This window comes from Musca autumnalis, unplaced genomic scaffold (genome assembly GCF_047663935.1).
Source record: "Musca autumnalis isolate F117 unplaced genomic scaffold, ASM4766393v1 scaffold_5, whole genome shotgun sequence".
NCBI lineage: Eukaryota > Metazoa > Arthropoda > Insecta > Diptera > Muscidae > Musca > Musca autumnalis.
In genome coordinates, this window is record NW_027412088.1 from 143,992,136 (window position 1) to 144,007,870 (window position 15,735).

Genomic DNA, 15,735 nt, shown 5'->3' on the forward strand with positions numbered 1-15,735 from the left:
CAAAATTAATTTCTTTGTCATTACCCCTCCTTTCCAGTGGTCAATCAATTTTATGAAGCTGAAATTATGACCGAATATGTTATCAAAGGCAATGCAGCGGTATTGAAATGTTCCATACCCTCATTTGTTGCCGATTTTGTAAGAGTCGAATCGTGGATAGATGAAGAGGGCGAGGTTTTGACTTTCTCCGATAATTATGGTTCGTCGCACTTTTTACTTATCATGCTTCACAATGAAAATAGTTTTGCTTGCTAGATCAACATGAAAACCTAAATCCCCAGCTGGTCCCACTCTCCCTTTTCATTCTTATTTTTAGTTTATTTTATTTTCATTAATTTTGTCTATTTAAATTTCATTTTAATTTGTTTGTTTCATTGAAATTTTGTTTCTAGTTGTCTCCCAATTCTATATTACCGAAGCTGAAAATGAATATGTCATCAAGGGTAATTCCGCGGTTATGAAATGTAAAATTCCCTCATTTGTTGCGGATTTTGTCCATATTGAGGCCTGGGTTGATGAGGAGGGTGTTGAACTATGGCGTAATAATTCAACACAAGCTTATGGTATTTACTTTACTGGAAGATACTTTTTGTTGTTGGAATTAAGTGTAGTTACTGTAGAGTTTATGTGAAGGGGGAATATTCTGTCCTTTCGAAAACCTAAAATTGAAATTCCAAAATAAGAATACCTACTATTATTTTACAATATTCTTTGATTTGATTTCTTTTGTTTTCATGAGATATTAAAGTGGCGCCCAACGTAATAACCTTTATTTTACTGTGTTTTATATGTGTTTTACTCTTATGCCAGAACACTGATGTTTTGAGAAGAGAGAAAAAACAAGAATATGTTTTCTCTTTTATATCTCCTCGCTTTCAAAATGTCTTCTTTAGTTTCATCAGACATTCAGAGTCTGATATTAGAGTACAAATACATTGAATTACAGTCTAATAAATGTTGTCACATTGGGCGCCACTTTAATTTCATTCTCCAGAGAGGTAATTTCATTCTCCAGAGGCAAGTTTCCCTGTAATGTCATTATTTTATATTTTTATTCAATAATTTTTATTTCTTTTTTTACATTTTTTGACTATTTAAACAATTTTCGATAAAGAACTTTAAAATAGGCCCGAAAAGGTTGTCACAATGGGCACCACTTTAATACCATTCTCTAGAGAGGCAACTTTCTCTGATCTGTTAATACTTTATATTTTGATTCAATAACTTTTAATATTTTTTTTAGAGATTTTATTTTACATTTGGAGGAATTTACGATTGATAACATTAAAAGGTTGTTACATTGGGCGCCACTTTAATAGGAAACATTTTCTGTTTTGTTAATATATATTTTTTCATCCTATATTTTTGTGAGATCTAAATAACATTTAACAAGATATATTTACAAGTGTGCCTACTAAAGGTTGTCACGTTGGGCGCCACCTAATATCAGATTCCAGAAAGAAAATTTGTTTCTAAAATTTTAGATAAATTTTGAGATCAAAATATTGTTGCCATATAAAATAAATAAATTCCATTTGAGCCTATAGCCGTTGTCGTATTGGGCGCCACATTTATGTCAACCACGAAAGAAACAACTTTTTTATTTTTATATTTTTAGTTTGATTCTTGAGTAATTAATTTATTGTGATATCTAAATTTTGTCTAAAAATGTCATTCAAGTTGGGCGCCATTTCTAGTTAAACATTTTTTGCATTCATTCTTAGTTGTCGCATTGGGCGCCACATTTATATCAACATCGAAAGAAACAACCTTTATTTTTGAATTTTTTTAATTTGATTCTAGAATATCTAATTTATTGTGAGATCTATATTTAGTCTGAGGATATAAGTCCAAACAATTTCATTCAAATTGGGCGCCATTTCAGTTATATATTTTTTTCCTTAATTCTTAGGAAAAATAACTCCCAAATTTGAGTATTAATTACCGTTATTCCATTTTCTTTTCTTTCGATCTTTTAACAAAAAGTTGTCATACAATCCTATGAATCGGAGGCTGACAATGAATATGTCATACGCGGCAATTCGGTGGTTATGAAATGTGAAATTCCCTCGTATGTGGCCGATTTTGTATTTGTAGATTTATGGATGGATTCTGAGGGAAATAATTATTATACAAATAGTGAAGAAACTGGTAGGAGGTTCAGAAAGAAAATTTTCGTAATACATTTTTCTTCTATGTTAGGCATGCTACCCCATTTTCTCCTCTGTTTTAATATTTTGAGTTCTCTTTAAATTTATTATGTTTTTCTTAAAATTTTCCTTCTTCAGTTGTCCATCAATTCTATCAGACCCGGGTCATTGATGAATTTGTTTTGCGTGGCAATTCAGCCATTTTGAAATGTGCAGTGCCCTCATTTGTGGCAGATTTCATAGAGGTCGAGTCATGGGTTGATGAAGAGGGTATGGAGATCTTTAAACCCTCCAAAGAAGATAATTTGGGTAAAATATTCAAATAAATTGTTATTTCGTGTTAAAAACAATAAAAACTTCCCAAACTCCTTCCAAAAACTAACTCCCAGGGTTGTCTCTACGATCTTAAGGCTCAATTAGTTTAAGTTCTTCACATTTTTCATTCGCTTCTTCATTCTTCTTGTTTTTCTGTGTGTGTTTTCAGTTGTTAAGCAATTTTTCGAATCTCAAGTGTATGATGAATATGTCATTAAGGGTAATGCAGCCATTTTCAAATGTCAAACTCCCTCCTTTGTGGCTGACCACCTTGAAGTCACCGATTGGTTGGATACTGAGGGTGGTGTTTATACCAAAAATGAAACGGGTATTTGTCAAAAAATATAAAATTTAAGTTTCCTAAAGTAGCTTGAAAACAAATTTGGAGGGGGTCCTTTTATTTCATTCCATTCACTTCTTTTTTCTATTTTTGTTTTAATTATAATTTTCCATTTTCTCTTTCTTATGTATATTTTTCGAAATAGTCGTTCCCCAATCCTATACGGTTAATGTTATGGACGAAGCTGTGCTTCGTGGCAATAGTGCCATCTTGAAATGTCACATACCCAGTTTTGTGGCTGATTTTATACAAGTTGCCTCCTGGCTAGAAGATGAGGATAGGGAAATATTACCCTCCTCTAATCAGGATATACAAAGTGGTAAATACCAAAAAATATATTTAAAAATATAAATGTGTTCCATTCCTCTCTCAATTCAAAAAAAAACTCCCTTCAGAAATTTCTTTAAAAATCGGGAAATCCTTTTTGAGGTCGTTGTTCATTTCCTTTTAGTTCGGCAAAAAATAATGGGTATTACTCTGGTTATAGTTCAGTTCAGGTTCAGTTACTTTAGGTTTCATTTTAATTTCATTTATTCTTCTTTATTTTCAAAATTTTCTTAATTTCTTTATTCTTCATTTCCTTTTCATTTCTTCAAAACAATTCCTCATCCCAATATATCCCATGATCCCACAATATCCAAGGGCCATTCCCGGCCTACCTTAATCCCCCATGAAAAAAATCCCCCTTCATGTTTGTTAGTAGTTTTAGAGTTGTCATTATTTTGTATATATTTTGTAAATATTTTTTGTAAAAAGTGCTTTAATTGTTAAAAAAATAATAATTGTAACAAAATTAATGAAAAAAATAATAATATACATTACAAATAATTATAGCAAAATTAAGGCATTTTTTACTTAATTGCATGCTTATTATGTAAATATTTTTTTAGCATGAAAGTTTAAAGGATGTAACCATTTGTAAATAAATGTCCTTTAAACTTTAAAATGGGAAGAAAATCTGCAAATTTGTAACAAACAGAAAAAATACCTGGGAAATATTCAAAAATTGTCCCTAATCCCACAACCAATAAGTATTTTGTAGCAAATATTACAGCAATTGTTGAATAAAAGGTAAAATATATAGTATCAAAAATTATCTTCGGCTTATTAAAATATTTCATGCCAAATTCTTAAATAATTAAACAAATTTTTAAAATCATTTAAAATCTCCACTAATAAATTCGTTGTTTTTAAATATTAAAACATCAACAATGGATTAAGCCCAGACTATTTTGAAAAAAAAAAAAATAAAAACCAACGGACATCAAAATTTTCTTTTTATTTTGTCTAAATAAAAATAATAAAAAACATTTTTAAGTATTTTTTTCTATAGAGATTTGAAAAACTTATCGTAAAAAATGTTACAGATTTTCTTCTTTAAACAAAAGTATACTAATATTTATTATGCATGCTTAATTTTGCTTGTTTATTAATTACTAATACTGCATAAACAAAAAACACTATATAAAAAAGTTCACAAGATTTACTAAAATTTTGTAAATATCCTTTCCATTGTACAAATTGTAAAAAAAAATAATTGTAAAAATTATTGAAAAAAGTGTTTTTTGTTATAGCAAAAAAGGGAATATAAAGAATATTTTTATAACAGTTTGTTTTTCTATATAGTGATTTAAAAACATTAAAAATAATTATAAATTAAAAAATAATTTAAATTAAAAAATTAAATTAAATTTTATTTCTAAATGTAAATTAACAATCAATTAAAATTTATAATATTATATAAAATTGTAATAAAATAAAAATATAAATAACTGCATAACTACAAACTTAGTAATTTTAAATAATTTTTTAAAAACATTAAAAAATAATACATTAAAACAACAATTAATTTTAAAATATTGAAAAATCTTAAAAAATATGCTTTATATTCCCTTTATTTAAACGGTAGTGGTTCAAAATTTGTTACTTATTAACGTAGACTTTTGAATATTTTTATTAACGTTACAATTTTTTTCATTCTTTCCCAATTTTAAAATGTCGCTCAAATAGATGGCAAATACTTGGTTTTACCCTCTGGAGAGTTACACATTCGTGAAGTTGGTCCCGAAGATGGTTACAAGAGTTATCAGTGCCGCACCAAACACAGATTAACCGGTGAAACTCGTTTAAGTGCTACCAAGGGACGTTTGGTTATTACAGGTAAGTTGGCAAAAGATTTTGTATTATTCATTATTAGTAGTTATTCATTATTAGTATATGATTGTTATATTTAAAACAAATAACAAGAATAACAAATCATTTAAGTATTTCTTTGTTTTACATTTTTTAATGTAGAAATAAATGGATACATTTTTAAAGAAAAAAAAAATTGGAAATTGTCCTAAATTTAAAATTGAAATGTATTTTTCAATATTAATTTTTTTGACCTTTTATATTGTCTCAGCTATAAATTGAGATTTTTCTAAATTAGAAATTCAATTCAAATATAATGAAATAATGAAATATAAATAAAATTTTATCAAATATTTGTTAAATAAAATATTTTAAAAACAATCAATAACAAAAATAATTTCTTTAACAAATATTTTATCGATGATTTATTACACTTTCATTATTTTATTTTTTTTATTAAAATTGTCTACTATAAAATCTAAAAATATTTTAATTTAAATAAAATTTATTTAATAAAAAATTTTTAATATTTATTATTCAGATTCCTGATTATTGTCGAATCAATTTTTCGAAGTATTTTCAATTTAAATGATTTGTTTTTCTTATATTAAAATTAGAGGAAATATTTCAAAAGGAATTTGACACGAAAATGTTAAGAAATCATAAAAAATAATCAATATTAAAAAATATAAAATAATATTTTACACTACCCTACTTGGTGTTACTGGTGTCAAAATCGTTAAGTTTTTAAATCAAGCAATTTTTCATAATATTCGTTTCCAACAACAATTATTTAAAAATTATGGAATTAAAATCAATTATTCTTTATATTATTTTTTATATATTTTTATATATTCATATTATAAAGAAACAATTAGCTATATTTGTTATCATCCTTTTGAAATATTTCCAAATAAAACAAAAGAAAAGTGTTTTTAATAAAACAAAACTAAACACAACTCATATTCATATATGCATATCATTGAAATTTTTAAAAACACTTTTCTTGTGTTCTGAATAAAAAAGACGTTTTTAAAATTATTTATAATTTTTTTAAATTATTATAATAAAATCTAAAATATATGTGTAAATATTGTACAACAAAAATTTGTTAAATTTATAATGAACACAAAAATATTTTTGAAAACGTCTTATATAATAAAAGGGAAATATTTTCATTTAAGATTTTGAAATGTTATCAACAAAAATATTTCCCTTTATGAAAAATAAAAACAAAAATTTAATCAACATTGCTCATCTCAGACACATGATTTTTTGTTTTTATTTTATTTTTCATATATAGCATGGCACAATTACCAAGGTAGTGGTATCACACCAGCTGTTCGAATATGAAAAGTCAAATCCTTTAAAAAAAAAATATATTTTTTTTAATTTCCCCAAGAACATAAGGAAAATGTTGAAAATTTTACGATATCACTACCTTGGTAATTGTGCCACGATATATAGTTTATAAGCTGTATTTGTAGTTTAGAAGAGGAGAAAACCAAAACATTTTCAAATGAAAGCAATCAAAAGGATTTTTTGCTTAAAATCTTTTTCTTTGGTCGTTTAGAATAAAAAAAACAATTAAAAACGAAAACTTAAAATAAAATAATATATTAAAGGACTTAATGAAAAAATTAAAAATAAATATTTTTTCAAAAAAAAAAAAAAAAAAATCAAAACATATGTTTTAAATCAAAATGGATCTATATATTTTAAAAATCTTAAATATGTATAAATATTCATGTATCAAATAAATACATTAACCAATAATAAAAAAATTAGAAATTAATGAAATATATAAAAATATAATACATAATAAAATATATAATTAAAAAAATTCTATTCATTTTGAAGAAAGTTTTGAAAAAACTATCCAAATATTATTAAATATGTTTCATTTTGTTTCCATATTTCTTTAATATTTTATATTATTTTTCTAATTATACCTTTTATTATGTATCATATTTGATATTTTTATTATTTTTGTTAATTTTTTATTTCTCTTTATTTACTAAATGTGAAAAAGTATATATTTTTATTTATAAAAAAATTTTTTAAAAAGTTAATATAATTGAAAATATAACGCGTTCTACCATTTGAAAATGTTTTGTCCTTTTTTCCCTAAAATATTTGTATTATTATAAAATATATTGAAAACTGCCTGAATGTTGGGATAGGGTACCCTAAATTTTGTTGCGCGCTTTAATGAAATTGAATTTTAAAATTTTTGTATTGAATCAAAACCAATATAACGTAAAGTAACGTAACGTCAAAATTAAATCGTAAAGTTAATATTTTACCTAAAAATATTGAAAAATGCTTGACTTGAGCTTGAGTAAAATGGTGCGCTTTTCCAAACAAAGAAACTAAATCCTTAAATAAGAGCCCTTTTCCAAAATATTTTCAATTCCTTACTTACAAGGTAAGTCATTAGAAAAATCAACAAATATTATTAATAAATATTTTAAATATCTTTATTAAGAGAAAAAATATATAATTTATTATATACAACAAACAACATTTACAGAACCAGTTGGTAGGGTATCACCGAAATTTCCCTCCCAACAAGTAAGCAGTACATTTGTGGCAGCCGCCTATCAAAGTTTAACATTATTGTGTCCGGCCCAAGCTTATCCAGCACCAGTATTTAGGTGGGTTACAGTTGATTTTATAATCTATTATAACATATCAGGAATACCTGTCTCAACTTTCACCCAGTTTAATATTCGAGTTTTTTCTCTTAGGGAATAGTTTTTGATCATTGTAAATTTTATATTTCGCAGAACCTGTGGCCAGTGTAGGTCCTCGTTTATTAACCGGCAATGATATAAAAGTTATTGATGTACCATCCAATTCGACCATAACTTTATTATGTCCAGCCCAAGCTTATCCAGTACCGGTTTTTAGGTAATTGAATTGTTTGTGATTGAAGAAACAAAGCGAACATTAATTTCATGGCAATTGCATTTGTTACGATTTCGTCGTTTTCACAGTTTTCAGCTTTTAACAGCGCGATTTAATTGCAAAGTGTGGATTTGTTAACCGTATTTAAATTTGATAATAATTTGAACTTCAAATTAAGTTTTTTGCTTAGCTGGAAACAATTAAGTTGTCCTATAAAAAACAGTTAATGACGAAAAATATTTTCACAGCTTTTAGCTTTTAACTACAACATTAACACCCAGTTTATGTATTTCGAAACGAAAACCTGTGCACATGAAACACACCAAAACTTAGTTTTGGAAACATTATTTCCTTTGCTTTTGCTTCAAAACAAAAAACAATTTTAAAAAGCACACTCAAATTTGGTAGTTTTTCTTGCGTATTCATTTTCTTATCGACATACATAAACTGGCGCTAAAAGCTTAAAGCTGTCCTTGCAGTAGCCTCTCATAAATATTCGTTTTAGTTTTTTTCCTGGAAAGATTTATTAATGTAGGTTTTTTAATTCTTTATTATTGAAGAAACGATTATAACATCTTGGCAAGTTTCATAATAGATTGTGCTTAGATTTTTAGTTTTTGCAGTTTTCAGCTTGTGAAGTCCGATCATCTAATGCGTAACTTTAAAATTTTATTTTTCTTCAAATTCATTTTTTTTGGATCATCTAAGTTCTACATGGGGGCCTAAATTCCTGTTTTTTCTCTGACATCTACGACCGCTTTCATAGGTTTGCAAAAGTTTTAGCGTAGGCTTTGTAGTTTTCATAGATATCAGCTGTTTAGAAATGGCTTAATCGAATAACTAAATATACGTTTTCACAGTTTTTAGCTTTTATAGGTTATTTTGGCTTATAGGCTATTTCATTTTTGTTCGATTTATAGTTCATAATAACTGAAACATTGATTTCTGAAAATGATTCGTCCATGACGTCAGATAAAATCGGGTTTGGTATTTGGTTTTGACTCCATAGTTTTTTAAATGTGTACTTTTTTCTTAAAGTAACTGTAAAACGAAGGTGCTTTATAGTTCAATATGGCTTTGTTTTGATTTTTTAGATATTGGAATTAAACACCTTAACTTTGCTTTTCATGTTAATATTGACTTTGTTTTTGCTTCGAAACAACTACAAAATTTTAAAATCATACACGAGTTTAGTAGTTTTTCTTTCGTTTTCATTTCCGTTCGACACAGTGAAACAGGCTGTAAATCGATAAATTCACAAAAAGTTTTCATAGTTTTCACCTTTTAAAATTGAAGTTGTGGAAAAACAACGAATTTGTTTCGCATCATACGGAAAGACCTATCCCAACATTTGTAGATCTCCATATGTTCATTCTACATAGATCTATTGCAATATTTGGATTATTATTTAGATATTATTTATAAAAATTTTGAACTATTTTCATTCTTTAAAGAACCTGTTGCTAGTGTGGCGCCCAAATTTCCCAGTCAAACGACCAGTAGCAGTTTTACAGCTGCCGCACAAAGCGGTGTAACATTAATATGTGCTGCCCAGGCATATCCAGCGCCAATATTTAGGTGGGTAGTTGGTAGAGTGGTTGCTGTTAAAAGATGTTTAAATCGAGAAACCACAGTTTTAGTGGCGTACTCTATTCTATAAATTGTCATATAAATATCTTCAGTTTGAATCTGACTATTTTAATCATCAGGTTAAATGTTTTTCTGAAGAGTTTGGTTATTATGAATTTAACCGCCTGTTTTTTTATTTTGCGACGAAAATGTGTGCGCATTAAACACGCCCAAACTTTAGTTTTGGAAATATTATTTCCTTGGCTTTTGCTTCAAAACAAAAAACAAATTTGAAAAACACACTCAAATTTTGTAGTTTTTCTTATTCATTCATTTTCTTATCGACATACATAAACAGACCCTAAATTTTACACAAATTAGAATATTCTCATAGCATTACCTATCCCAACATTTGGTACTTTATAAAATCCAAAATTTATTCTAAAATTTTTTAATTTTCCCCCCTTTAGAACCAGTTGCTAGTGTAGCACCTCGTTTGACCACGGGCGATGAGTCACGTATTGTCAAAGTTTTTCTCACAAAAAGTGCAACTCTGTTATGCCCAGCTCAGGCATATCCAGTGCCGTTTTTTAGGTAAACAAAATGTTTTATCTATTGAAGTAAGAGACCCAGATTCCCCTAAAGTTTAGGGCCTAAACCAACATTCAGAGAAGTTTTCCATCGCGTAAAATGCTAAATATTTTATTTCCTAACCTCACTTGATTTTTTAGAACCCTTGGCTAGCGTTAGTCCCAAAATTACAGGCGGAGATGATAATATTAAAACACCTAAAGTTATGCAACAACAAAGTGCAACATTATTGTGTCCAGCCCAGGCATATCCAATGCCATATTTTAGGTAACAATCTTGAGGGGTGTTTTAGTTTAAAGAAGGGGTGTCAAGTTTATTTTTTCTACCATTACCATTCGACCTCGACCTTTGTTCAAGACTCCAACTCTAAGAAAGTATTTTGTATGTAGATGTCGATTTATAGGTCCCTACATTTTAGTTTGCAATATGCGGATTTTTGAAAGCAATTCAAAGAATCTTCCACATTTTTAGAAGATAAATATAATTTTTTATGATTTTATCTCTTGAGAGGTAGGCACCATACTTTACTCTAGAATTATTTTGAAAGCTTGTATTTGCGGAGAGAGAAGTGCTTACTGATAAAGGGTGAAATATAAAGAACAGTTCTTGTCTTACCCTCATTGACAAATGCTTTGCAAAAAGCTTTAATATTCAAAGATTTAAATTGTGAAACAGAATGAAACATTATTGATTCCCTTACTTTATAGAATAAAAAGTTAAATACGAATAGATTTAATAGATTAGGAAACGAAGTTTGCTTTTATCCGAGAAAGTCGACCACTTCCAGTCTTATGTCCGTTCTATCCTATCCCACATTAGGCAGATTTAATATTTTAACCTTTTACCTTTAAAATATCTTTTTGTCTTTCTAATCTCCAAGAACCCATTGCCAGTGTGGCACCACGCTTGACATCCGGTGATGATTCCCGCACGGTAAAAGTACATTTGGAAAAAAGTGTTACATTGCTGTGTCCATTTCAAGCTTATCCTGTGCCAATATTTAGGTAAAGTTTTCATAAAAAGAACATTTTTGGGTCAAATATATCCAACTTTAGGCAGTTTTCTATTGAATAGAGATTTTTACAGTTTCCCTATAAATTTTTAGAACCAATGGGCAGTGTTAGTCCCAAAATTACAACTGGAGAAGATTTTAAGCACATCAAGGCGAAAAGTGATCAAAGCTTAAGTCTATTGTGTCCAGCTCAGGCATATCCAACGCCATATTTTAGGTAATTTCAAAGTAAACGGTATTTTATTCGGGACAGTTTAGACGTCTGAAGGTAAACGTTGACCAAATCAAAGTAAAAGCTAAGTATTTTGCAAAACTTAAAGCTCAGAATGATCTAATAAAGCTTTTTGAAAGTTTTATTGGTTCCAAAATTAGAACTGGCGAAATTTTAAACATGATCATGATTGAATACGTCCATTAATCACAGCATTTTAGTAGTTTGAGAGAACGTATTCTGTTCTCTTGATCTCAAAACTATCTGTTAGAGCACTCTGCTTTAGTCGCATGATTCCCTATTCTCACAACGAGGGCAGTTTTTGAACTTACATCCGATTAAACTTTTTAAAATTTTTCCAATATTTGTTCTTCTAGAACCCATGGGCAGTGTTAGTCCTAAAGTTTCTACGGGAGAAGATGTTAAACATACCAAAGTTGCTTTAGATGGGAGTTTAAGTTTAATATGTCCTGCCCAGGCCTTCCCAACACCATATTTTAGGTAAATATTGTGAAATAAGTAAAAAAAAAAAAAAACAAAAAACAATTTCGTAATTTGGCTCCCAACGTGGCGATTGGCGCCCGATGAAGAGTACAACGCTACAAGCTTGATATATCAAGACATTTTGTAAGAAGCTGGCCTAGTCTTCTGCCTCAGTGATGTCTTTGATCTACCTAACTCTCCGACTACGCAATAAGAAGCGCTAAGCGCTCATTGATATGAGAAATTTCTTCCATGGGATATTCGTGTAAAATATGTAGATTCTTTTAAATGGCGCCCAAAATGGGAAAATGTTATTCAAATAAATATTACTGCTCATCCAAAGATTTGGCAAATGGGTATCCAACAAAGGGCATCATTCTACAGATTTGAACATAATTCACTCATGATTTATTTTACTCTCTCATTGTTGAGTTTAGTGTTTACTGGTTAGTCGTGGCGTTTTCACAATTGTCTAGGATTTTCTCTTTTTCACTGGCGCCCAAGTAGGGGCAACTAACTCAAGAACAAGAATCTACCACTTAACACAAATTATTTAAAGTTTTAGGGTGCCAGTACATTATTGAGCTACAATTGGTGGATTTTTCTTACTTCCTTGGGCTTTCTTTTTTATCACTGGCGCCCAAGGTAGGGCAACTATCTCAAGAAAAAGATTTAAGTTTTTAATTAACACAAAAACCATTGAGCTCAATTCTCATTATTGTCGCTTAAACTAACTAATCATGCCTTGTAACCAGGTATTTGTTTCGTAAATATTAGGCGAAGCCTCTAATCCCAACCTTGAGGTTATGTTTTCACATACAAACATTATGCGAGAAATATGGCAACTTTTCAAATTTTTTTTTTAGAACCCATGGGTAGTGTACGACCCAAGGTGAATGTCCAAGATAAACATCAATTTATCGATGTGGAACAGAGCAAGGATTATGCACTATTGTGCCTGGCTCAATCGTATCCAACTCCAGCTTTTAGGTAATTTTTAGAAAATATAATGCTGTTAAATATGATGGTTATTCTACATAATCCCATCCTCATTAGGGCAGTTTTCATTAGTTTGCCATTGTCAAAAATACCGTAGCTAATAAATTTTCCCTTATGTAGAACCAATGGGCAGTGTTAAACCCAAAATTAATATCCAAGATAAGCTGCAGACAAGGGAAATAAATAAAGGAATTGATTTTGCTTTACTGTGTCCAGCTCAGTCGTATCCAATGCCAGCTTATAGGTAAATTGTAACTACTTTAAAGGATATAGCAACAATTCAGAATACAATATTTTCCGAGTCATGTTCATTTTTAAAATCCTTATTATTAGCTCTTTTCAGTGACAAATAACTAGTTCCATTACTTCATTATATTGATATTTTGTTGTTAAAATAATGTTTTTTCCGTCATCTTTCAAGTTAGTTCAGTAGCTCAGTCTTTTAGTTCCATAGTAGGTACGATAAGTTTTTTTCAGTGAATAGTGTAATTGAACTAGTGAATTCGTAAATTGACTTTCCAAAGCGCTTTTAGTTCAATTTTTCTAAAAAAATGAATCTTATTCAATCTGAATTTATATTTTATATAATATTATCCACATTATGGCAGTTTTCATTAGTTTGACATAATCAAGAAGACCGTAGCTATTAAATATTCCCCTATTTAGAACCCATGGGCAGTGTTAAACCCAAAATTAATGTCCAGGATAAAGTGCAGGCAAGAGAAATTAGTCGAGGCATTGATTTTGCTTTACTGTGTCCCGCTCAGTCGTACCCAATGCCAGCTTACAGGTAAATTATAACAGATTCGAAATAATTTTTAATTAATTTGAGATTGGGTGGCATTCAAAATACAAATCGGGTTTGAGAAAGAGAGAGAGATTTCTAGTTAAATAAGGTTCTTTCTGTCACCATTCAATTTAGTTCAATAGTTTCTTGGTGCTGCTTCCATCGCAGTATGTTCTGCAAAGCTCAAGCGGATATCTGGTGAATTTTATTTATGGTGTAATTGTAATTTATTAATTTTGTCAGTCTTATAGATAAAACATTTTAATTTTATTCAACCTCAGTCAGTCTTCTTGCATTGAACCAAAATGATCGACTTTCGTACGCTAGTTCCGATGCTCTTTTCAGGGAACATTTGTAAACTACCTAACACTATTAAATATTGACTTTTCTTTGGCACCATTGGCTTGGTGATAAAGCCTCCCTGAAAATATTTGCTGGTTAGGGTCTTAGCTGATTGCATATTTGTCTTTTAGACCCAACAGATGGCGTTTCCTTTTTATGTTAAAAATCTTTATATTTTGTGTTCTTTTTCCAGTGAATCGTTAAATTGAAATAGTTAGTTCGTATTTATCTTAGCATCCAGTAACACTATCAGAATTATTTATTGGCGTTGTTACAAAGCCTCCTTCTAAATATCCATTGGTGTGAGTCTTTGCTAATTTTATGTAGCCATTCACCCGGCAGATGGCATGTTAATTTTAAGCTAATGTTCTTGACTGTATTTGCGTTCCTTGCCCCTGAGTTCAGGCAGTTTTAATCGAGTTCAAAACTCGTAATAATTTTTTTATTTCTTTCTCAGAACCCATTGGTAGTGTACCGCCCAAAGTTAGCATTGATGATGAAATCGCCAATGCTCGTGCTCATGTCCAGCAAAGTTTAAGTTTAAAATGCCCAGCACAATCTTTTCCCGTACCAGTTTATAGGTAATTGACGAACCTAATTAATATATCAACTATACCAGCATTCAGGTTCAAAACCTTAGAAAGAAATTAAGAGGACAGTTAAAGTTATATACTCGATATATTTCAAAATTTTTTTTGTTTCTCTTAGAACCTCTGGGTAGTGTTCCACCCAAAATGAATTTACTTGAGAAAGTTCGTACCATGGAAGTTGCTGTGAACCAGGAATATGCCATGCAATGTCCGGGTCAAGCTTATCCTGTGCCGATAGTAAGGTAAAAGTGAAAAAACTATTCCACAAACATCCCCAAAGGGATAAGGGCAATTTTGTCATATCAATATCAATGAGTGCAGTTTTATATGGTGGTTAACTCAATTTTATTAATTTCCCTTTTTATCGGAGAGTCCCAGATGTTTGGTTTAATATACTTAAGAAATGTAAGCCAACATTTGGCTGAAATGTTTAACCACCACTGAAAATATGTCGTTTCCTTGCTTGGAACTTGAACTCAGGTTTTTAGTGTTCATTATTGACATGGTAACCATTTTACAATGGAAAATATAGAAAATATAGAAAATTTGACATATTTTAAATGCATACAAATTTTAGCACCACTTGCACCAATTGGCGCCCAACTTGGGACACGATACTCCAACATTGAGTATTTGCTTAGTTTGACTTTTTCTCTATTACATTGGAGTCTAAGAAACAATGTTTGCAAAATTTCTCCCATTGGCGCCCAATGTGGGGCAAGATTCTCCCGCTTAGCTAGCTTAGTTTGTCTTTTCCTTGGTTCCATTCACTGAACATTTTTATTCGTTAAGATTTTCGTTATACATTTTCCTTTTCGTAAAACTTTCAACCATTGGCGCCCAAAGTGGAGCACGATTGTCTACTTTGACAACTAGCTTAGTCGGACATTGTTAATGGTTTTCGTTATATGTACATCTTAACTTTTTACAAATGAGCGGAGTTTTTTTTCTGCTTTGGCGGAAAATCTCTCTTCCTTCCAATTTCTTTGAAAATTAAGAAAAAATGTAAATCCTATCCCAACATTAGCTGCAGTCTTTTCCTTGATTCAAATCGCCTACTGATTTGTGTTTGTGTAAAATTTACAGAACCCCTTGGCTCTGTGGCGCCCAAAATACCCAACCTCAATGATAAGCTCCAGGTGACTGTGGTAGCCTTGGGGCAGACTTATGCCATGCAATGTCCAGGTCAGGCGTATCCAGTACCAGTTGTAAGGTAAACTCTTGCAGATACATTTTTTCATTATTTTTTCTGGGGTCCCATCCCGACGCGTACATTCAGGTCCAGGTTTTCTTAGCAAAATTT

General features: G+C 29.9%; 1 protein-coding gene across 36 annotated transcripts in view; it reads left to right on the forward strand.

Annotated features, from left to right (window-relative positions):
• Dscam1 (Down syndrome cell adhesion molecule 1) overlaps positions 1–15,735 on the forward strand; it is a 255,910-nt gene that overhangs the window by 99,740 nt on the left and 140,435 nt on the right. For 13 of the 36 annotated variants that reach the window (XM_073956049.1, XM_073956059.1, XM_073956045.1 and 10 more), the window contains exon 6: positions 4,816–4,965. In XM_073956049.1, coding sequence (XP_073812150.1) covers positions 4,816–4,965 — 150 coding nt within the window. Of the gene's footprint in view, positions 1–37; positions 200–392; positions 564–2,288; positions 2,460–2,634; positions 2,794–2,950; positions 3,125–4,815; positions 4,966–7,471; positions 7,596–7,727; positions 7,852–10,148; positions 10,276–10,888; positions 11,013–11,608; positions 11,733–15,735 lie in introns of all 36 variants that reach the window. The other 23 variants (XM_073956025.1, XM_073956026.1, XM_073956032.1 and 20 more) reach the window with 10 other exon arrangements.